The 25,561-nt window shown below is 42.1% G+C and overlaps 1 protein-coding gene across 2 annotated transcripts in view; it reads right to left on the reverse strand.

Moving 5' to 3' along the window:
• The window catches only part of TRHDE (thyrotropin releasing hormone degrading enzyme), a 338,154-nt gene that overhangs the window by 86,643 nt on the left and 225,950 nt on the right, over nucleotides 1–25,561 (reverse strand). For both annotated transcript variants that reach the window (XM_073327757.1, XM_073327756.1), the window contains 2 exons: nucleotides 23,262–23,327; nucleotides 21,281–21,468 (listed from right to left, as the gene is read on the reverse strand). In XM_073327757.1, the coding sequence (XP_073183858.1) occupies nucleotides 21,281–21,468; nucleotides 23,262–23,327 (254 nt within the window). The remainder of the gene's footprint in view (nucleotides 1–21,280; nucleotides 21,469–23,261; nucleotides 23,328–25,561) is intronic.

Consider the following 25,561-nt stretch of genomic DNA (forward strand, 5'->3'; position numbering starts at 1 on the left):
CAATAATACTCCAAAACACAGCTATTCGATGGAGGAAGATACTTGGAAAGCAGCAATGTTGGAAGAGCTGTGAGTGACACTGGAAGGCAAACTAGATATGAACACACAGTGTATTGTGGCAGCAAAAAAACAAGCCAAAACAAAAAACAAGCCAGCATGATTTTGGGCTGTGCAGGTAATGGCATCATGCCACATAGCAGGGAAATGATAGCCCCTGTCTAGCAGCCAGATTCTGATATCCTTACTCATTTTGAATACAAACCTACTCTGTGAGTGGTCCCATTGAAATTAATGAGAAAACTCATGGAATAAGGTGCTAGTCAGTATGAGTAAGGATATTAAAACCTGGCCTTAAATTACTCTGGGAAATACCAGAGCTTTAGAAATAGACTCAGTTCTGGATACCGCAGTATGAAAAAGACATTGAAAACCTGGAGAGAATTCAGAGAAAAGCAACAAAGCTATCTGAGAGGCCAGATCCACTGACATATGAGAAAGGATGATTTAGTTGGGGATTGGTCCTGCTTTGAGCAGGGCATTGGACTAGATGACCTCCTGAGGTCCCTTCCAACCCTGATAGTCTATGATCCTATGATTCTATGAAAAGTGAAATATATTATATAAATATTGTTCTTGTAATAGCTCGCTCAATGTCAAGACCCAGTGACAATAATAAATGTAAAACAGAATAGAAAAAAAGACTGTCACATACTCATTTGGTTGCCATTTTAAAAATTATTCTCAATATTTTGAGAGGAAATGTCATGTAATAGATATTAACCACTTTATACTTTTTGTATATAAATAGATTGAATAGCCTGTGTTGTTTTATTCAAGTAAATGTTATGCTTTTATTCAAATGTTTGGATAACAGCAAAGTACAAAAAATCTCAGCAAAACATTTAATAATATAGCTATTTTAGAGGTTTATTTAAATTTTTATGTCAAAAAATATTTTCTTGTTGATGAGGCCACACAGCAGATAGTCTTATGCCCGAGTCCTATTATAACACTTAAAATTAATGAGTACCATTCAAATACATGGGGCCAGAGAGCACTTTCTACAGAAAACCTCTTCAGGAAAAGGGTCATTCCTTTTGTACAGCACCAGTCCTCTCCTTTACTTGTCACGGCAGACACTCAGCTGGGGCTCCACAAAGTTTTGAGGGCAGGAAGGGGAGAAAAAGCAGGGACTCTGCTGGACTCCCTGTTTCTTCTCTCATCAACCCATAAATAGCCAAGTTGATGTGTGAGGAGACGTCTCCTCTGTGGCTCCTAATTGAGGCAAAGGCAAAAGCAGCAGAACTCCTGAGAGGGGATTCAGGCTGTGAGGATGTGGGCCAGAAGAGTGGTACACAGGCACAGCAATCCTTGCAGAATGAATCTTATATCTGTGGATCTAGATGGGAAGGCTCCCTTTTGTACAGATCCTCAGAGGGCATGCATGGGATTTAGACCTGTCACACCTGCCTACTTCACAGGCCCTCCAAATCCCTTCTCCTTGAGGATTTGTTTCCCAGTACAGTGGTTCTCAACCAGAGAACCCGGAGGGTACACAGAGGTCTTCCAAGGGGTACATCAAGTCCTCTAGATATTTGCCTAGTTTTACAACAGGCTCCATAAAAAGCACTGGCGAAGTCAGTATAAACTAAAATTTCATACTGACAATGACTTGTCTATATACTATACATTAAAATGTACGTATAAGATTTATATTCCAATTGATTTATTTTATAATTATATGGTAAAAATAGAAAGTAAGCAATTTTTCAGTAATAGTGTGCTGTGAAACTTTTGTATTTTATGTGTGTTTTTGTAAACAAGTAGGTTTCAAGTGAGGTGAAATTTGGGGGTACGGAAGACAAATCAGACTCCTAAAAGGGGTACAGTAGTCTGGAAGGGTTGAGAGTCACTATCCCAGTAGACCACAGGTTTCTCCGGAGGATCTGAACAGTGCAGATGTTAATGAGTAAAAGTCCAGTAAACTACCTTCTCTGATCTCCAGCTTGTGCCATTCTATATGTACTATTACCCCTTAATTGTCCTACATGCTTGGCTGCTTCCTCATTCCAACTTTTCCCCCCTTTACTGTGCTATAAACCTGGGCCAGCTCTTCCACTACTGCCCATGTATGGCAGTCATATGTGGTTTCTTCTCTCATGGTTTCTCATCAACACCTTCTCTGAGGGACACACACTGTGTCTTCCAGCTGTTTGCCTTCACCTGTATAGTAGTAGGACTCTGGTGAATTCCCCTCTTCTTCTATTTTACCTAATTTTTTGAGGGTTGAAAGGGTGAGAGGAGATGGAAGCTTCTCTCTTATTTTCCTCATTTGTTTGGATGAGGAAGTGCCCACCAAGTTTTTGTTGTGATTGGAGCAGCACCAAAATACTCTTTATGCCTTATATGTGTATCTGGTGCAAAAAGGAATACTGCTCTGACTGGCTCTCAACTACCAATTTCAGTGAAAAACTGGAACCTGTCCTTGAAGACCAAGAGACTAGTCTGGAAGGACTTAAAAGAAGCCAGGTGATTTGTCCACCCTCAACCATATGCCTGTAGGGATAGGACAGCTGTTAAGGCAGCATATTCAGATCTGGGGGAAATGGAGCATTATAGCTATCAAGCTATTCAACTCACACATGATGCTGAAAAGCTTACACGGGACAAACACGTAGGCACTCTTGGGTAAAAAGATGGTTATCTTCAGAGTAGATCAGTAAAGTGTGAGGATCCTCAGGGCTATGAGAGGAACTTAAAGGAATCACCTGTGAGGATGAGGTAGAGATAAATTTGAAATTGGACTGGATGTGGGAAACACGTGATGGAACTGTAAAGTGCATAATGTCGCACATTCATGAATATCTTGAAGAGATGTTTGAAAAATGGGAACGCTATTGAGTGTTAATGCAAATAAATGCATTATTGGTACACTAGGACATTATTCTTGGAAGTAGTTAAATTCAAGTTGTAGTTAAATTCACAATTAAAGGGAATGTACTGCTGCTTTGGTTTTGGTGGCACCACTTCAACGCAAAATACAGAAGCACAGTAGTATCTACATTCAATTTTCAGAATAATTCAGACTTGTTTGATGTAGTAATACAATTTAGTAACTGTTGAGATGCATGTAATACTAGAAGCTAGCTAATTATGCTTTGTTTGGATTGTATAGATTTGTCTTGAGCATTATACTATAATTACATATCCTACATTACTGTACTTTATCTCACTCAGAAAAAATCATATTTGTGATGAATACTTTCTTATGCCTTAACTTATACCAAATAACTAACTGAGATCCCTCTATGGAAAAATTCAGAGATTATAAACTATCTCGCAAACATGATGCTTCATATTTCCTATCTGTGATGAACAGTAATGCTATAGTGATGTTGGATTTCCAACAGAATAGTTGGCTGGTTTCTTTAGAAAAGCTAAAAAAGGGACAGTAGTTTTTTTGCTGACATAACAAAAATCTCAGGGTCATTATAAAGAAGAGGCAAGATTCTTGGAGTTTCATATTTTGCACTCCTCTTGAACCACTTCTTTACATTAATTAACCTTTTTCCCTGCAATTTAAACTCATTTTTACAAGATTTATTTTCCCATTGACTTCAATACGAGGATTTCACACATGTATACTATATTTTTCCATTCACATTTCTCCCCTCTCCGTTTATTTTTCCCAGTGTCATTTTTAGGTTGGAAAGATTAATTTTTGTTGGTAAATGTTGGTAAGAGTCAACTTCACCATAAACACACAAACCAGTGAAAAAATATTTCCAACAATACTAATCAAGTTTACAAAGGCAAAGTTTACAAAGAAAAATGCTGCTTGAAAACTTATTAGTCTTTGATTTAAGGATATTTACTTTGTATATTTTTATATGTGATGTTGACAATTTATGTTCTAATGGTTACAAAGCTTTAACTTTTTGCATGTCAATGTCTACTGTCATTAAATAATTACTGTCTGACCCCCTTGCATTGTCTCATTCTCCTTCCATAATTTTATGCAACTGTGAAAATTTAAAATGGATAAAAATTGAATAAAATGCTTAAAACCCATAATTTTGCATAACTGAACATTTAAATTGATAAAAATCTGAAAAATGCTTAAAAATAAACATAAAAATTATCCATAAAAATTACAAAACAATGAAAATTGAATTCTGCCAAGCCTAATCATTTTGGATTTGTTTTTTGCTCTGGATGCTATTTTATTATGTACTTTAATTTTCACTGGATTTTTTTCTCTCTGTACCTCTCTGCCCCTTAACAGATCGCCACAGCTTTCAAAGTCTTGAAAGTTTGAATGGGTTAAGAATTAGTTAAACAAATTCGCTCATCCCTAATGATAATATACAGTTCAATGAATATGACTGCTCAATATTCAGGGGCCTAGGATTCTAGATTGCATTTACGAGAGCATTGTAATTAATACAATTGCCTCAAGTAAATCAATGATCTGCACCTAATGTACTGCTTTCATTGTTGGTTGACTTCTTTAAAAAGGACATTCCTGAACTTCAAAAGATCTAAAAAGAACAACTAAAGTGACAAGACGTTGGAGGGACTTAGATATAAGAAAGATTTAAAATCTTTGATTACTTAAATTTGAGAGAAGGGAAGTACGAGATGACATGACAGAGGTATACAAAAACTTAAATGGTCTATGAAAACTCAGTCATTTTTTCCTCTAGCCTAACAACAGAAGAATAAGGGGACAATTAAATAGACGGGCAGTAGGTAGAAATCTGTGGTATTCTCTCCCATAGGAAATTACTGAACTTAAGTTTAACGGTATTTTGAAAAGGATTAGAAATTATAAATGAACACATAAAATGCAAGCATACTAGTAGGAAAAGGAGGTAATAGTAGTTAGAGGAATGGATTGGAGGGGAAGAACTGGACTGCTGCCAACTCTGCTGCCAACTCATTGTGTGAACCTGGGAAAATCGCCAGCTTCCAAATTTTCAAGAATGGTGACTGATTTGGGGTTCTCAATGTTGGGGCTCCAATGTGAGATGCCCCCAGGTTGATTGAGGAATTGTGCATCTACAGCTCCACATGACCTCAAATGAAGCTATGGCTGCCTGGCACCTGGGGACGTCAAGCTCATGCTGTCCCAAATTGGGATTGCTGAAATAGTGGCATCCAAAATCAAATGCCACTGCTGAGAATGTCAGTTTTCATCTCTCTGTGTTTCAGATCCTGTTCAATGGAGATAATAATATTTATACATCTTTGTCAAGGATTTTAAGATCCTAATTATCTAAGCTTTACATCATCTCCTTGAAGTATACTCCTGATTATCCAAATAGCATGGGGGATGTGGATTTTATTTGGAGTCTGGCCAGGGGTGTCTACTCTATTATCTGAACTTCCATATTATCTGAATACTTCCTTGTCCCTGTGATGGGATGTAGAAGTCCCACACCAGGGAATCAAGTGTTAATGAGCAGCTTTGGACCCAGAAGGCCCCACCCAGCTGCAGCTGCTGGGCATGCTCACAATGGGGGCAGGGTTCAAAAGGATGCTGCCCAGCTCAGTCAGATTGGACAGATCAAGGGAGTAGCCCCACAGGTGGCTGCTTCAGGGAGGCTTGAGGAGCTCCACACCCTCTGGATCTGACCCTACTGCAGGTCCACCGAAGGCCCCCATGGAGACCAGGAACAGAGGTGAAAGAGAAGCCTGCAGATCACTGCAAGTAAGAACCCCCAATAAGTTCAGAGCCAATGCTTGTTGTGGCTTTGGAGGGGGCAGAGGCCACGGGAGGGAGTGGCCCAGGGAGCAGGCTTGGTAGCATCCACTCCCCAGGCCACATATCTGACCGGTCAGCCACAGGGCCGTGGGTTGGAATCTGGTGGAGCAGGGAGGGCCCAGGTTCCCCGACCGCCAGCTGTAGACTCTTGCTTCCGGGCTATATTGCCACAGATTCTTGCAGCTAGGTGATATTGCTGGGCTCAGACACCAACTCCCCTGATAACCGGTGGTGAATAAGGGCATCAACCCAGTCCCGATAGAAGGACAGCAGATCTACCAACAAAACCAGCCCAAAGGAGATCATGGATGCAGAATAGCTCCTTAAATGGATGGTAGAGAGCCAACAGCGGCAGGTAGCTCAGCAACAGCAGCAACAGGGTCAGCTATGGCAACAGATAGCTGCCCTGCAGCAACAGCAAGTGGCCCAACTACAGCAGCTGTGAGCTGGCGGCAAAGCATCAGAAGCAAAAGGCATGCCTAATATTCTAACATTAGCAACACTCTGGAGGCCCAAGGGGGCATCTAATGCGATGGCACAAGACCCTCAGGTGATGTTCCCTGCACTGGGCTGCCCATCAGGCTTGTGAAAATGGGTCCCAGAGACAACCAAGAAGCCTTCTTGGTCACCTTCGAGTGGGCGGCCACCGCAGCATGCTGGCTGCAAGAACACAGGGTACCCTCATTGCCCCATATTCGAAAGGACTCACCCAAGCAGCCTACAGGGGCCTAGATCCCATAGAGGTGTTAGAGTACAGTAAGGTAAAAGCAACCATTCTGGACTACATGGATATCAACCCTGAGACATTCCATGAACAATTCAGGAAGAAAATGTACCCGCTGGGAACCCAGCCTGGTGGCACAACACCTGTGTTGGTGCTGACTGGACCCTGAGAAGTAGACCAGAGTACAAGTAGCAGAAGCTATTGTGCTGGAGCAGTTTGTCCAGGTTCTCCCATATGGCAGGAGAAAATGGGTGAAGCACCATAGACTAGTGACACTGGTGGGGGCCATAACCCTGATGGAGAATTATATGGAAGCTGAGAGTCCAGCTCTCTGACAGCTAGGCCTGGGGCACCCGAACTCCGGACACCAACCCCTAGCAGAGGTCAGGCTAGGAGGGGAGGCCCAGGGTTCACAAACCAGCTGCTCTTCTACAAGTCACCCTTGTTTGGGAGCCAGGACTCCCAAGAAATGGGGTATGCCCACTAGGAACCCCCACAGCCCCAGAGGAGGGACAGCCAACCACAAACCGAGGGGAACTGTTTTGAGTGTGGACATAAAGGACATTTTAGGCAGGGATGATCCTTATGGACCGCAGCTATGGACAGGCATGGAAGGCCTGCTCCAGGGCTCACAGATGGAGCCCGGCCAAGATGCTTATCTCAGTATGAGTCAGTGTATTGGAGGACATAGGCATGGTAGACTTCAGATGCAGCCAATCATACCAGAAAACACAGTAGAGTCTCCCAACATGTCGGGCACTCCCCTCTACCTCCAGGGCATACATAAGGTTGTACAACCTTACCCCACGACGGAAGTGCAGCTGATGGTAGGGAACCACACCGCACCTGCTGGGTGGGGCTATCAGCCACCCTCACCTACCTTATGTTATTAGGATGGACTGGAAATATTTTGGGGAGGTGCTGAAATGATGAACTGGAGTCCCCCTAGTGGAAACGAGCCTAGTCCTGGAAATGAGAGGGTTCATGGGCCATGATGAGGGACAGAAGACAGTAGGGAAGGCCCCTCCTGTCTGCCAGGAACATCAATCTCGCAACCTGCTAGCTCAGAGGCCCACAGAGGTGTAAATCTCAAGTGGTTATCAGGAGATGAGGATTTTGTGCTAGAACAATGGGAGGTCCAGATCCTGAGCAAGGCATGGGAGCAGACAGCTGTCTCCAGTGGGGAGGAAGGTGAATCTCAATGATGAAAACAGTAGGCCCCAGCTTTGAGCTCCAGAATAAATGGCTTTTCAGGGCAACGTGCAACCCCCAAGCACAAGAGATTTACCTCAGCAGCTATCTGTCGCAGAGAGCTGACATTGACAAGGAAGTTCAACACTGCCTCCAATGCACCAGCACAGTTTTTGGACTGAGAAAATGTGTCTTCGAAGACTGTGACATCAAGAATCAAACCTAGCTTCTTGTGCACCAGGCTGTTGTTATCTCTGCTGTTCTGTGTGGTGCCAAAACCTGGGTCACGTATGGTAGATACTCAAAGTTTATGAATGATACCATCAACAGTGCCTCCGCAAGATCATCTGAATCGAGGGGGATGACCAACGCACCAACATCAGTGTTCTGTCCCAAGCTAAAACTCCAGCACTGAAGCTATGCTCATCCATCACCAACTCTGTTGGACTGGCCATTTTCTTCGAATGCCAGACAATTGACTCCCAAAGCAGGTAATGTTCTCACAACTGTGCCATGGTCAACAGACAAGGAGTGGGCTAAAAATGTGCTTCAAAGACACCCTTAAAGCCAATATGAAGAAGTGCAATATTGACATAAAATCATGGGAAACCCAAGCCCTCGATTGACCAAAATGGAGAAGGACCTAGTGGCAATGATCTCAGTATTCTGAGATGCAACTAAGACAAAAGGAAACAGAAAAACGGGAAAGGAGGAAAGAACGCGCCACAGCCCAACTTAACATGATCTGCCCCTTCTGCTGGGAAAAGTCTGCCCCAACAATGTCAAGATCTATGGATCCTGGATCAATCTCATTAGCCACCTGCAGATCCACCAGCGATTACTGGCTATCATTCAATGGAAGACAAGCATCCTCGAAGTGGAAGGGATTAGTGACATATCAAAGGATTTCCATTCTTTTCTGGACCACTGAACCATCCTTTGATTACAGAAAGCAGCACCTCCATTCAGACAACAGTCACTGCAGCAGTGCCAGCCACACCATTCATCTCCTGACTGAGTCCCACTATCTGGCTCCCACATCTATAATGCTCTACACCAGCTTCCAAGACCTATCCCCATTCCCCAAAACAGCTACCCACCCTTCCCAATTCCTCCTCCCTCACTGTCTTGCTCCACCTAATGAACTAGCCACCTGACTCCATACTTACCCTATTTCAAATTATAACATATCTCTGCACACACAAGGACACCACCTTCTCCCGCCATGATTTTTTTTTAAATCAGGAATATGTGGGTTAATTAACTTAGTTGTGCCCAATAATTCCTGAGAATTAGTACATGAAAACATGTGGAAAGCAACATAGCCACAGCAATAATTAAAAAAAGAGTAGAAGCTTTTCATTGTCAGCCCAACTTCTCTAAGTGTATGGGACTGCTGTCACTGTGTAGAAAGCCATAACACAATATACCAATTTTATTCACTTTAGTATTTGGCACACTACAACATTAATAGTTGCAGACCCCTGCACATCAGAGTATGCTGAAAGTTTCTATGGTGGGAAGCAATCCAAGTATAAACTGTGAAATGCATTTGGAAATCACAGGTTAAATTAAAACTGGCATTTCTGACACCATTGCTCACAGCAGCAATCACGCTGAAAAGTGACATCAATGCAGGAGTACACATTAGCAGATTGTAAGGGCATTTTATATTCTGATTCCATAATGTAACATGTAAAAAGGAACTTCTACAAATAAAAGTGAAACAAAATGCTGAGGAGACTTCTGTGCCTTTTAGAGGCAAAGCGATATATTGGGCAAAGTGTGCACAGGGCAAATTAGTGGCAGTGGCCAAAGGCTTTCTGCCTGCATGGGCCTAAGAGGGAACACTATTATAAGCAGCTCTTGTATCTATTAGTTAGATATGTAGCATGCAGTCCCCACAGTGCTGGCTCCTGACAAGCAGCTGGGGTATGGATTGCCTCCATGCTCAGGAAGAGCACAACCACTGGCATTATATTTGTCCCCTAACGAACACGAGTGTACAAGTGGTGGGAAGGGGCTCCCTGCATCTTCCATTTCAGCTGGAGCAGCCAGGATAGAGCCCTAGTTTTAACCTTTTTCTGATACTTGTATATATATGCAATTGTTTTGATTTTTTTATCCCATGTTGTTCATTTCTTGCATACCATACAGAATTCAATAACATCCCACTACTTCAGAGTTAAATTCTGCCACTCTTATTCATGCTGAATGCCCATGGGAGTAATCAATGTGAGCAAGAGTGGCAGAATCGGGCCCGTCGGTGACAAGACAGTTATTTGCAATATCAGTTATAACCTACGCTTAATATATCAGATAATATAAAGGTGAAAGACATAATAAGAAAATAATCTTTTGAGCTCCTCTCAAAAGAGATGGGAAAGTGTGTGAGTTAAACCTCTATTCTAGAAGTGGAGCAGTTGTTGTCTATAACCGGCAAACAATTTAGTAAAGGAAAACTGTATTTGTGTGTATATACACCCAAAGTGTCGTATAAATAACAAATGGGGATACACCTGGCAATGTTTTTATTATCTCACTTCTCATTACTAAAGGGGCAAGCACTGCCCCTTTCTTCCAAGGCTTCAATAAATGAGTTTTGTGCAGGGTGTTAAGAGAAGGTTCAGTGGGAAATAAATCATGCAATCAACCATACAGCTTGAAGTGGAGTGGCTACTGAGCCACTCTCTAGGGTCCACATAGAGTCCACATAGGGCCTATGTGGCGTTAGACCTGTGAATCTGCACAGCATTGGGTCTGTTGGTTGCCTCCCTAACCAGCCCAGGCCACTAACCTTCCCGCAGCATCCCCACAGAGAGAGACACCCTGGAGCCAAACTCTTCAGCATATATGGAGTGTAGAGTCCCCCTATGTGATATGGATCCTTCCCCACAGCCAGGGGAACCATGGTGGTTTTACTATGTTTGGGGCCTTCTATATTCTTTTGAGGAGGTTAGAAGCATATCCCCTTCCCATAATGTACGATGAAACAATAAATATGAACTATAAAAACTGCCATGCTGCAGAAAACACTGTACATTTCACAGGGACAGCAGGAACTCCCACGAGGACATGAACCGTGCCTGAATAGTTCCTGGCTCTCCATCTCAGTCAGAAAGTAGCAAATATTTTTTTAAATGTAAAGAAGTTATTTCTCTGTTTTTAAAGAGAAGAATTCTGTGTATTTTCAAAAGAAAAAAACCTCTCCATATCTGAGAGCTTCATGTTTGTGCCTCCCCTTCAGTATAGAACCCAAATGGTTTATAGATTTCATCAGAATTGATTAGCTCATTTTCTAGACAGCAGATTATTTTTCATATTTTTTTGTCAAACCTGTGAATCATTTCTGTAGTGATGGATGATGCTAGATGTCTTTTCGGTGCCTTGAAATTATGGTTCTCTCTTTCATGAGGGAAACCCACTGAACCCTGTCATATGGATTATCTCCTCATTTTGTACAGTCCTGTAATGCCAGGACATATTCTGTCCTCAGATATGCAGACATGACCCCAAATCAATGGAAGTTTTGTGTACTTATTCAAGGGCAGAATTTGCCCTGTGCACCATAAAGCAGGAGTTATGGACTTTTCCTGGGACAGCTTCAACTTAGAACATTATCTGTCATATCCTTATGGGTCTGACCCAAACCCCATTGAAATCAATAGACTCCCATTGACTTCAATGGACTTTGACTGGGGCTTTGTATACTATGGCATCCCCAGAGCAGGAGTCTGTAATTTCTCATTTTCTCTCAATATTTCCCACATAAAATATCTTCTGGGGCTAGGTGTCCAGTAAAATCAATGTCCATTTGTGCATAGAAACAGGATTGTGTGAATTCTATAGTGTTTATACACAGTGATATTCCTTAAAATTGCATAAGTCAAGTTGTATGCACACAAAGAAGTCACATGTTGAATATCTGGCCCTTAAAACACAGCTTTTACCCCCTTCTAATTATAGTATACATGTGGAGTCTTGTGTTAGACTAGGAAAAACAAATATATACACTCTACTTCTTATCTACAACAAAAATTTAAAAATGTTCATCTGTATTGGATTTGGCAGCACTCACAGTAAGCCACTTCCAGGGGTATCAGGAGTATTCACTCTGGCATTTAGTCCCTTGGAAATGCTCCTTGTGGGTTTGTATTGTCCTCCATATGTTTTTAGAGAAAAAAAATAAGTGTGGTGTCTTATACTGATCTTAAATAGTTAATTATGACACAAGTGCTTTGGCACAGAGATTAGAACAGACATTTTTACAAAACTGTGGTTCTTAAATATTTCAGCTCTCTCTTTAATTTATCAAAATACATCTGCCAGGCCTATTCTAAAATTAGTCTTTTTAAAGCAAAGGTGAGTCAATGGACCTAGAGCTGGCCCCAACCAGAGATTCATAGATACTAAGGTCAGAAGGGACCATTATGATCATCTAGTCTGACCTCCTGCACAACGCAGGCCACAGAATCTCACCCACCCACTCCTGCAAAAAACCTCTCACCTATGTCTGAGCTATTGAAGTCCTCAAATCGTGGTTTAAAAAGACTTCAAGGAGCAGAGAATCCTCCAGCAAGTGACCTGTGCCCCATGCTATAGAGGAAGGCGAAAAACCTCCAGGGCCTCTTCCAATCTGCCCTGGAGGAAAATTCTTTCCCAACCCCAAATATGGCGATCAGCTAAACCCTGAGCATATGGGCAAGATTCACCAACCAGATACTACAGAAAATTCATTCCTGGGTAACTCAGATCCCACCCTATCTAACATCCCATCACAGGTCATTAGGCCTATTTACCATGAATATTTAAAGATCAATTAATTACCAAAATCAGGTTATCCTATCATACCATCTTCTCCATAAACTTATCGAGTTTAATCTTAAAGCCAGATAAATCTTTTGCCCCCACTGCTTCCCCTGGAAGGCTATTCCAAAACTTCACTCCTCTGATGGTTAGAAACCTTTGTCTAATTTCAAGTCTAAACTTCCCAATGACCAGTTTATATCCATTTGTTCTTGTGTCCGCATTGGTACTGAGCTTAAATAATTTGCCTCTCCCTCTCCGGTATTTATCCCTCTGATATATTTATAGAGAGCAATCGTATCTCCCCTCAACCTTCTTTTAGTTAGGCTAAACAAGCCAAGCTCCTTGAGTCTCCTTTCATAAGACAGGTTTTCCATTCCTCTGATCATCCTAGTAGCCCTTCTCTGTACCTGTTCCAGTTTGAATTCATCCTTCTTAAACATGGGAGACCAGAACTACACACAGTATTCCAGGTGAGGTCTAACCAGTGCCTTGTATAACAGTACTAAAACCTCCTTATCTCTACTGGAAATACCTCTCCTGATGCATCCCAAGACCGCATTAGTTTTTTTCACGGCGATATCACGTTGGCGGCTCATAGTCATCCTATGATCAACCAATACTCCGAGGTCCTTCTCCTCCTCCATTACTTCTAATTGATGTATCCCCAGTTTATAACTAAAATTCTTGTTATTAATCCCTAAATGCATAACTTGCACTTTTCACTATTAAATTTCATCCTATTACTATTACTCCAGTTTACAAGGTCATCCAGATCCTCCTGTATGATATCCCAGTCCTTCTCTAAATTGGCAATACCTCCCAGCTTTGTATCATCTGCAAACTTTATTAGCACACTCCCACTTTTTGTGCCGAGGTCAGTAATAAAAAGATTAAATAAGATTGGTCCCAAAACTGATCCTTGAGGAACTCCACTGATAACCTCCCTCCAGCCTGACAGTTCACCTTTCAGTAGGACCCGTTGTAGTCTCCCCTTTAACCAATTCCTTATCCACCTTTCAATTTTCATATTGATCGCCATCTTTTCCAATTTAACTAATAATTCCCCATGTGGTACGGTATCAAACGCCTTACTGAAATCTAGGTAAATTAGATCCACTGCGTTTCCTTTGTCTAAAAAATCTGTTACTTTCTCAAAGAAGGAGATCAGGTTGGTTTGGCACGATCTACCTTTTGTAAAACCATGTTGTATTTTGTCCCATTTACCATTGATTTCAATGTCCTGAACTACTTTCTTCTTCAAAATTTTTTCCAAGACCTTACATACTACAGATGTTAAACTAACAGGCCTGTAGTTACCCGGATCACATTTCTTTCCTTTCTTAAATATAGGAACTATGTTAGCAATTCTCCAATCATACAGTACAACCCCTGAGTTTACAGATTCATTAAAAATTCTTGCTAATGGGCTAGCAATTTCAGGTGCCAATTCCTTTAATATTCTTGTATGAAGATTATCTGGGCCTCCTGATTTAGTCCCATTAAGCTGTTCCAGTTTCACTTCTACCTCAGATACGGTAATATCTACCTCCATACCCTCATTCCCATTTGTCATGCTACCATTACCCCTAAGATCCTCTTTAGCCTTATTAAAGACTGAGGCAAAGTATTTGTTTAGATATTGGGCCATGCCTCGATTATCCTTGACCTCCACTCCATCCTCAGTGTTTAGCGGTCCCACTTCTTCTTTCTTTGTTTTCTTCTTATTTATATGGCTATAGAACCTTTTACTATTGGTTTTAATTCCCTTTGCAAGGTCCAACTCTGCTTGACTTTTACCTTTCTCACTTTATCCCTACATGTTCTGACCTCAATAAGGTAGCTTTCCTTGCTGATCCCTCCCATCTTCCACTCTCTGTATGCTTTCTGCTTTTTCTTAATCACCTCTCTGAGATGCTTGCTCATCCAGCTTGGTCTACAACTCCTGCCTATGAATTTCTTCCCCTTTCTTGGGATGCAAGCTTCCGATAGCTTCTGCAGCTTTGATTTAAAGTAATCCTCGGCCTCCTCTACTTTTAGATCCATAAATTCTTCAGTCCAATCCACTTCCCTAACTAATTTCCTTAATTTTTGAAAGTCAGCCCTTTTGAAATCAAAACCCCTAGTTGCAGATTTATTTTTGTTAATCCTTCCGTTCAGTTTGAACTGAATTAGCTCATGATCACTTGAATCAAGATTGTCCCTTACAACCATTTCTTCTACGAGGTCCTCACTACTCACCAAAACCAAATCTAAAATGGCATCCCCTCTAGTCGGTTCAGCAACAACTTGATGAAGGAATCCATCAGCTATCGCATCTAGGAAAATCTGAGCCCTATTATTATTACTAGCACTCGTCCTCCAGTCTATATCTGGGAAGTTAAAGTCTCCCATGATCACGCAGCTTCCATTAGTATTTACTTCATTAAAAACATTAAAAAGGGCTCTATCCATATCCAAATTAGATTCAGGTGGTCTATAGCACACCCCAAGCACTATCCCAGGGGAGGCTCTAATAGTTTTCTTCCCCAATGTAATTTTTGCCCAGATGGACTCTGTCTTATCCATTCCATCACTTCTTATTTCTTTACAGTCTACCTCATCATCGATATACAGTGCTACTCCACCACCTTTACCTTTATTTCGGTCTTTCCTAAACAGCACATACCCCTCAATACCTGTAGTCCAGTCATGACGACTATTCCACCATGTTTCTGTATCCCTATAATATCTGGTTTCACTTCCTGCACCAGTAGCTCTAGTTCCTCCATTTTGTTACCTAAGCTCCTCGCATTGGTGTACAAACATCTTAATTTTTGCTGTTTGGCCTCGCTCACATTCTGTACCCGATTAGGCACGGTTATTCTACAGCCAGTATGACCTATTAGACTGGTATCCACACTGCCCTTCCTCCTTATATACATTCTACCTACCCACGGCTGTATCCTTTCTTACTTCGTTTTCTTCCCTCTCAATGCTAAAATCCGGCGTGGAGATTACCTGGACATCTCCCAGCCATCTCCCCCAAATTCCTAGTTTAAAGCTCTCTTAATCAGTTGTGCCAGCCTCCATCCTAGAAGTCTATTTCCTTCCCTACTCAGATGAAGTCCATCCCGAGAGAACTGTCTGCTGTCCATGAATGCCTCCCAGTGGCCATACATCCCAAAGCCCTCCTTATAGCACCATTGCCTAAGCCATCTGTTGATAGTCATAATCTTGTCACACCTTTGTTGCCCTTCTCTAGGAACAGGCAGAATCCCACTAAAGATTACCTGAGCCTCGATTTCCTTAAGCGTCTTCCCCAGCCTAGCATAGTCTCCCTTAATACTTTCCAGTGAGAATCTAGCCGTATCATTTGTTCCCACATGAAGGATAATTACGGGATTCTTTCCCGCTCCCTTTAGGATCCTTTTCAACCTCAGGTCTACATCCTGTATCTTAGCACCCGGAAGACAGCACACCCTTCTATTCTCTGGATCAGCTCTGGTTACAGGCCTGTCTATTCTTCTCAATAAGGCGTCCCTGATCACGTAGACCTGCCTTTTCCTGGTGATGGTGCGATTCTCCAGTGTATCCCCTGTTCTGTCTGGCTGCAAGTTCTTTCCATTCCTATTCTCCCTTGTAATCCTCTTCAACCCATCTTGTATCCTCCTGAGGCTCATATTTGGTGTAGTCTCCATTGACTCTTCCCCTTTTCCTATAGGACTAGCCGCTCTGCTCTTCTTCCTTGCCCTTCCACCTTCAGTGACTACCTGCTGAGCCCCTTCTTCATTTTCCAACTCTGCAAACCTGTTCTTGAGCTCTATTTCTCCTTCACTAGCCCGTCTTTTCCTCTGCCTGGTTCTTTTAGTCACATGCTTCCACTGACCACTTTCCTCACCCAGTCTCCCCTCAGAATTCCTCAGTCCTGCTTCCATCTGCAAGTCTGAGCTTTTCCCTTCACCTCCTCATGTCTTTGCTCCATCATCTGCTCAAACCCCCTTCTAAAGTCAACCAGAGTCTGCACCTGCCTCTCCAATCCTCGGATCTTTTCTTCCATCAGCTCTATCAGATGGCACTTCATGCTGATGAAACTCTTTTCAGGTACCCCCTCCAGGATCATGTACATACCGCAGCTTCCACATCCAGTCATCTTCATTGTGTCTTCCACTACATGAGTCACTCCCACTGCTGCCTCTGTATCTGTCATAGCCTTCCCACCTAAATCCTGTTAATCTGGGAAACACAAACCACACCAAAACACCACCACCCACAGCAAAAACAAACCCCAAACAAGCACCAAAGCTTTGGGGAAGTGTGGCTAGCCTTTATCTTCATAAGCAACTGCTGAAAATTCTTGGGGGAGGGAGAGTGAGCTGAGTCCAGCCCGCACTCACCCTGCAGAGGGGCTCCTGTCCAATGTGGCTGGGGCTGGCTCCCTGCTGTGGCCTGTTGACTCTTAATGCTCACAAATTCGAACCTGCCACAGCATCACCTGACGTGTGCATCCATGCACAGATGGGCCTTCCCTTGCAATGTCTCACCCACTCTACCTCCAGTGCCACCAAATGTGGGGCCTCACTCAGGATCCACCCTTTCTTCTGGGACTCTCCTTTCCTACCCCAATCACCTCAGCAACCCTCCTTCCACCAGGACCTCCCCTTAAATCACTTCAGGATCTCCCTCCTTCCTGCCACAATCACTTCAGGACATCCCCCCCTACCCTGAGGGTCCTCTCCCCCACCACCTCAGGATTCCCTCCCTTTCCAGTGCTCTCTGCCAGGACTGAGGAATCTAGCTCCATCTGCTGGGAATCCAGCCTAGAGGCTGGGCCCTCCCCCTACATTGTCCCGTTCCCTTCTTTGCCCCGGTGCCACCCGCCAGAAGTGGAGTTGGGGGGCTGAGTCCCCTCTAGCCCTAGCCACCGCCACCTGTGCTTACCTCTACACTATGCTGAATCAAAGCCCCAGACCTGGATTCCCAAAGACTAATACTCTAAGGCCATGTCTAAACTACAGCCGCCGTAGTGGTACAGCTACAGCACTGCCGCTATGCTGTTGGAGTGCAGATGCTTCCTACATCTATGGAAATGGTTTCCATCGGTGTAGTTAATCCACCTCTCCAAGAGGTCACCATGTGACCCAGTGGGGCCAAAAAACCCTGGCAAAAATCTGGGGGCAAGTGACCCCGCATATCGCTTCTAGCTTCTGCCCAGTGGGGTGGGGGGTCTTGGGGCTTCAGCCCCACGGGGAGCATCTGCTGGGGCTCGGGGTTTCAGATCAGCAGGGCATGCTTGCTGGGGGTCAGGGCTTCAGCATCCTGGCTCTCAAACTTTTGAAGATTGTCATATATGGCTCAGACGATCACCCCGGTACAGAAGGACATGTGTAAAAGACACACAAATGTTGTTTCCATCAGGCCATGACTGTCAGTGTGTAGCATTGCAATGAATTAAATGATCAGTGATATAAAACTCTAGACACTAATGTATAACCAACCTATGTGACTAATATTGTTTGGAAGAAGATGAGTCTGAAAGACTAACAGAACATGTATGTGTCCCTTTCACTTAATTGTTACGGGCCCGTTTTCTTTGTGACTTAGACTTCATGTCAGTAGGATTTGCACATAATTTTAACTGAAAAGTGACAGGACGTGGCTCTGCCATCAAACTGATTGACCTAGGTATTTTCCACCAATGACATTTTTCACTTTGCAACGGGTTTCTTCCCCATTTGTGGATAAGGGATGAGAAGGTGGAGCAGAGGAAAGGGAAAAAATAGACGGGGGCAAAGAAGAAGAAATAAAAAAAGAGGATCCAAACATTAAGTACCTACTTACCATAAAGCCTATTTTCTCAGGGGAGGGGCGAGGAAGTGTAAAGAGGGTTAGTGCACTAGCCTTTCACCTTCGGCAATTTGAGTTCAAATCTGAATTTAGGTCACAAATGAAAGTAAGTGTAATGGTCTAATTTTAACCCGCAGCTATCCACATCCACACAAAATCACTGCATGGCTGGTAGCCTTTGCTCATAGACTGGAGTAGCAGAGTTATTGCAAATTAAGACTGAGATGCATTGACAAACATGTATGCGGAAGTTTTCAATGCTTTCAGTACTATACTTGTTTTAAGTTATCTAAACACTATTAGACACTGTTTTCCTGCATAATAAAATTCACTCACATTATCTGCGGGTGTATACACACACACAAACACGTATACATGTATAAATACATACATACATTATAATATATATAGTGTTCCATGACACAAAAAAACACTACACAAATAAATATGATATATAGATAAAGGCCATGTCTACACTACTGGCTAACTCGACACTGCAGCAATCGATGCAGTGCTGTCGATTTAGCAGGTCTGGTGAAGACACACTAAATTCATGGGAGAGTGCTTTCTCATCAACATCTGCACTCCACCTCCCCGAGAGCTGGAAGCTATGTCGACGGGAGAGTGTGGTGTAGACACCACTGTAAGTTAACCTAATTTACATCACTGAAATAGCATAACTTAGATTGACTTACAGAGTTAATGTCGACCAGCCCAAACTGTTCTTGGAAGAGTAACACTGAACTGTGAGGCATAGACACTTTCCATCCACACGATATACTTTTTCACCTTTCGTGTTCTTGAACAAATATAGGGTTTGTGTCAACAAAGTATTAAGCATATGCTTAAATTTAGCTCCCACTAGGGAGCTAACAATATAGCCAGTGAAACAGCAATTAACTATGTACCATACTTAGGTATGAGTTCCACAACATCCATGGCACATGAAACAATGGAGATTAAATTTACAGTATAGTGGTTATTAAAAAATAACAAACTCCCTTACAGGAATATTGTTCCATAAAACCCAAACATGTCACGTGAACATCTGCACTTAGTTTTACCTTTTGATGACTTCTACTGTCCTCTCTGTGACAAGTCAAGATTCAGAGAGTGACCTTTGCACATTCAACCAGAGGAGGTGAAGACAGCAGCTTCTAGACTAAATGGCAGTCCTCTAGACATCGACCCTAGCAGATAGTTTTGAGTTTGCTTTCAACCTGATCAGACAGATCCTGGCCCCAGCAAAGCAACCTTAAAGATGCCTTAATTGGGAAATGTCAGGGAATTTTGGGCTGGTATAAAACCAGCATAGTCAGTTTAACTTTAGTCCCCTTAGGAACTAACCGTGCAAGGAGTGTCATGGAGCTAGCTTGGGACAGGGAGGAGACATTGTGGGAAGTGACTATGATGCATGCCACCGGGAGGTGGGGCCAGAGAGCTAAGTGCTCTATCAATCCCAGCTGAAAGACCTATCCCTAAGGGACTGTTCTAGCTATTGTAAGTTACAGCAGCTATGTGGCTGCTCTAACTTGCCCTGAGGTTTAGTTTGGCTCCTGACAGCATCCAAGATCAGGGGAGGCATAAAAGTCACTTTGGGCTTGTCTAGACAACCCACTAATGCGGGGTGGCCAACCTGAGACTGAGAAGGAGCCAGAATTTACCAATGTATATTGCCAAAGAGCCACAGTAATACATCAGCAGGCCCCCCCATCAGCTCCCTCCCTGCCCCCGCTCCCAGCGCCTCCCAGCCACTGGCAGCCCCGCCGATCAGCGCCTTCCCCTCCCTCCCTGCATCTCTCAATCAGCTGTGCCGTGGTGTGCAGGAGGCTCGGAGGGGGAGGTGAAGGAGCGAGGGCATGGCGGGCTCAGGGGACGGGGCGGGAAGGGGTGGAGTGGGGGCAGGGCCTGTGGCAGAGCCAGGGGTTGAGCAGCGAGCACCCCCCAGCACAGCGGAAAGTTGGTGCCTGTAGCTCCAGCCCCAGAGTCGATGCCTATACAAGGAGCCGCATATTAACTTCTGAAAAGCCGGATGTGACTCTGGAGCCACAGGTTGGCCACCCCTGCACTAGTGCATGGAAAGTCGGAGTGTAAATCCACAGTACATTAGTATGCCGTGCACTTCCATGTGGACCCTGCTGCTGCACAGTGAATGTTCATTGGTGCACACTGACCTACTCTCATTTCATAGAGCGGTAAATCAAAGCACACTAGGGAACTTGTGAACAGCAGCAGGGTCCATACAGATAATTAGGATGCAACAGGCTAGTGCACTATAGATTTACTCCCCAGCTTGCCGTGCACTAGCTGTTCATCTATACAAGCCCTTACAGTCAACTATGCCTTCCCTTTACCTAGTATGCTGACAGTGCGCTCTGTATTCTTTTAAAAATAGCCCGTATCTGTGTTTTAAGCACTTCCAAAGGCTTCTCCTTTTTCAGGGGGTAACATATAAGATGTTCATCTTTAGTTGTCTAGTCTTTCCTTGACACATGACCAGACTATTGGGAGCATCTGTACAAGCTGATTTAAGTTGTTGTAAGACTGATGATTAACATTTTCTGTCAAAATAAGAGAATACTCCTGCTGATATTTGAAAGCCACTTTGAAGTACGCAACATCAGAAGGATCTAGCCACATGCTGGTGCATTTCGCTGAGTGCCAAAAAACCAAAAGAAGAGGCCAAGGAATAAATGCATACCCTAGATTGAAAAAAAACAGAGAGAGCACTAAAAATGCAAATGTGCACATAAAAAGCTTTCTTTTGTTGTTTATTATCTAATATAATTCTAATCCTTTTTACAAGAATAATCTTTAATAAAATTAGAAAGTTAGGGCCATAGCATGCCATTGATTCTAGACAAAGATATGTTATTCTGGCATGGTCTTTTGCTTTAAAATACTGGCATGAAGCAGCTAAACAACTACAACTTTTAGTAGGAATATTTATTGAGAAATACACGTACCTGTTGTTTCCTAGGTCAGGATCCGGGGTTTTAGCATCAATGTCATAAATAAAGTGTTCTTGGGAGATTAATACAATATTGTCTGCAGTTTCATTCCTCATGACGGTGATAATGGGGTAACCCATCTGTAGTGTCCATTGATCCATTACCTCTTGGATATTTACAAATTTTCCAACCTTTTTTAGAGCCTTACAAAAAAAAAATGTTTTGGTTAAGTATATTGTTGCAATACTAGTATCTAACACATAATACCATTTACTTTTTAAACCAGAGGACCATTAATTTGTCTAGCTGTTTAAATAGCAATTAAGCATCTATACGCACAGGCGCTTTCCACGCCTAAATACAGGATATAAATGGTTAAAAAAATCAATCAAGGAGGAGCCTTCTTTCTAGATACATTTAATATTGCATATCAAAATAAAACAGCTTTAAGAACTGAAAGCAATAAATACTCATGTGGCAAGCTAGAAAATGCAAACACAGTGACAGGGTGGGAGATTCAAAAGCACCTAAGTGACTTAGGAGCACAAGTTCCAATGACTTTCATTTGTACCCCTAAGTCATTGAAGCATTTCTGAAAATCCCACCCATACCTAAAAGGAGTGGAGCTTCAGACCTGCCTCCCCACATTTCCAGCATTCACAAAGACTGTGGATGGCCGTTTGCAAATGATTTCCATGATCAGAAAAGGCTAAAAAAGGAGCTGGAAACACTGATGAATATTTTCTCTTGGGATTATTGATTTTGGGTGCCCATCTTGAGATACTTTAAAAAGGTCTGATTTCAGAAAGTGCTGAACATCTGTCCTCTGAAAATCACACCCCTTTAAGGTGTCTCACGCTAGGCATCCAAAATCACTACTCACTGGAAAATCTGGATTCTTATGTCCAACGCTAAGCTGTGCACATGCAGACCTTCCCGAAACCTGCAAACTGTATAAATCTTGCAGCAAATACAGGAATACCTTATTCTAGTTTAATACAGAAACTCTAGAAAAAATACAATTTTAAATAGGTGGAATTAAATCGGGTGGAATTTCAGCTGGAATACAATAAACCCGACAGAAATGGAAGACTCACACCTCATGGGGAGAGAGACTGCAAGCAAGTGAAGGATGGACAGAGACAGCTCTCTCTGCAACCAAGAAATGCCTCTAACTTCCTGCCAATGCTGGAACAGGGACTGAGTGACCCCTAGTGAATCCAAGCAAATCCCAGGAAGAACCCCTTAGAACTCCGTCTGCATGTGAGACATCTTGAGAATGTAGAGGATGACAACAGATATGCTGATAGGTAGGGGAATATGGAATTTTAATTCCCACCATTAACAGGTTTGACATATCCAATGTGACAGTAGTTGCTTATGGCCCAGAATGCAGTCACAATCTTGTGCCTGTATGTTTGCTGTGAGTTCTACTGTTCTTTGACTAATATGCACTTTTGATCACTGAGAATTTGCCCCAAAGGCTTTAACATAAGCAAAGGAAAAAGTAAGAAACTGCACAGAATAAGCAAGGGTGGCTTTCAGTACCCTTGTAACCACCTGCAGCTGGTCTAAGGACATCAAATAATAACAGTTGACACCAGAAAATACAATGCCCAGCTTTAAGCCTTTACAAGGTCTGTCCTTCCGACAAATCAGGAATATTTACTTATCAAAAGCCTATTCAATACAAATGCCAAAGCACCGCATTTTCCTGCTCTTTCCTACTTACAGACCTTATCCTGCTCCCACTGAAGTCAATGGGAGCAGGCCTTCCCTTTATTTGATGTCAATGATATAACACAAACAACTGAAAACATGTTTTTTTATGTTGACGCTTTCTGTGAACCCAAACGGTACTTCTTAGCATTTATTTTTAAATGTGCTCTTGGGCTTAGGCATTTCAATAGGCACTATTCTCTTCCAACCTCGGCATAAAAACACCACTATGGCTTCCTGCTTTTCTCTCAGTGTATTAGGCTATATAGTACTTTACCTCTGACAGGGTATTCCAGAGATCATTTCTGGCTGCATTGCCATACTTGTGAATTGTCAAATAGTCCTACAAAAAATAAAACAAAAATACAAATCAGAAGTTACTGTATACAGGCCAAATAATTACAGCTGTGAATCACTGCTAGTATCAGTTAAATTACATAAATGTTTTCATTTGTTGGAAATCTAGCAATATACAATATGTTCATCCTCAGGGAGTCAATAAATATTTTCTGGAGACTGTTTACAATATATTAAAAATAGAAGATTAAATAAATCCCAATGGAAAAACAAACCAACAATCCCTAGTAAGTTTACATACAGCATTCAGAGTTTTACCTTTTCTAACTAATTTATCAAGATTAGTGTTTCCTATTTACTTTTTAAACACTTGTATAGCCTCTGCATCTGTTTCCAGGCAATTCATGGCAATGAAAGAGGCAAATGTCTAAAACAAAGCTCTACTGTTTATTTTAGCAGGTCATTCTGTGGCTAATGTCAAGGACCCACACACTCTGATGACAGCTAGATCTGTTATAAAGTATTTAACCAAGAAATAGGCCATCAGAGCCATTTCCTCATATCTAGTGGGGTTTTGCGGACAGGTGTTTTCCCTTATGATTAAATGCAGAAATAGATAATATTGTTAACTCAGGCTCTAGCATGATATCGTAAAAAGCTTTTCCACATGGGAAGCAACAGAAAATGTGCACGTCACATAAAAGGGGTGCCTATAGTGGAAGAGTATGTGTTTGTGAGCACGTGATCTGAGAATATCTGATAGGGCTGTAAACTGAAGTTTTCTGTTTTTTCAGCCACAGTTGATTATCCATGTTTCCCCTTCAGTAATGAAAAGGCAAAAAAGTAGGAAAAGCCACTCTCCCAAAGGAATGAGGAGTAGCCCATAACAGCTCTTCAGTCCCAAGCCTCTGAGAAGGAGAGGCTGCCAAATATAAAAATGATGTGTACTTGAGGTCAGAGGTATATCCTACAAGATCTCACCAAATAAAGGTAATTCCCCATATTAATTTTTAAATATATCTCTGGATTAGGCCTGGACCTTCCTGGCATAAAATATTTTCATTTTTATGTGTTAAGCTCTAGGCTACCCTATCAGATTCATGCCTTACTATCTCCCTACAGAATACATAGACAATCATAGATTTGAAATTCAGAAGTGATTATTGGAACAAACTAAGTCTTCTGCAATTGGACTGGGAGATTAAAGCAAAAAAACCTTATAAAATCAAAGGGTTCCCTGCATTAGAATTTCCATCATCTACACTTTATACAATGGTAGGAGACAAACCCTAATTTACAGCACAAAGGTAAAACTGAGGAAATTTTGCTGACTGTGTCATTTGTGCTTTGTGTGAAGTACGATACTATGGGAATAATTAGTGTTTGGAAAGCAAATTTCCTGATGTACCAATTGTAGCACCTGTGACAGATTTAGCTTCTGTCAGCCAACTCATATTACAACAAGCAGCAACTCCCATTTAATCACAGGCTAGAAAAGCTAAATGAGAACACTGGCTCCGTTAACTGCAGTGCCTTGTCTTAACGATGTCATGAAAATAACAGTTGGAAAAAGACAACGTTATAGAGGCTTCACCAATACATTGTGCTTCTGTTTTGTCTAAAAATATAGAGTCTTCTGAGACAGTTAAATATCCAACAGCATCCAAAGCTAATCAGGTTGCACTGTAAATTAAAAGACTAAAACAGGTATACAAAAAAGTCAGAGTAGGTAAATAAACAACAAATACACATGCACATTTTAAAGTGGTCCCAGACAATACAGTTTCCATGAATTCTTCTGTTATTTGTTTACAGGGTTTGTATGTAATAAAATAAGGCAGTGAAACAGTTTGAGAATTTACTCAACAGAGCCAAATAATCTTGTTTACCAGTCTACGACCAGACATCACATTTGGCTTGAATTTTATATTCAGAAAGACTGCAAAGAGAGGCAAATGCTTTCATCCTCTTCCTCTGGCTTTTGACTCACAATATGCAGGTTGATTGGTTTGGATAGACCTCTCCATTTCCAGTTCAGAATTTATTATTTTTGATTAAACATTTTATTGGGTGAAGAAAAACAAAACGAAAAAGGAATGAGACTACAATATAAAACTATATTCCTCACCTGATATAATACTATTTTACATTTTTTTCCACTGCTTTAGAGCTAGATTGAGGCTTTGGGTACAGCTATGAGCAAGGGGTGGTATATAAGCATTACCTCTCCATTTTCTTCCTGCTTCACCTGACTCTGGTGAGGGGACAGAGGAAGAATGC

This window comes from Lepidochelys kempii, chromosome 1 (assembly GCF_965140265.1).
Source record: "Lepidochelys kempii isolate rLepKem1 chromosome 1, rLepKem1.hap2, whole genome shotgun sequence".
Lineage (NCBI taxonomy): Eukaryota > Metazoa > Chordata > Testudines > Cheloniidae > Lepidochelys > Lepidochelys kempii.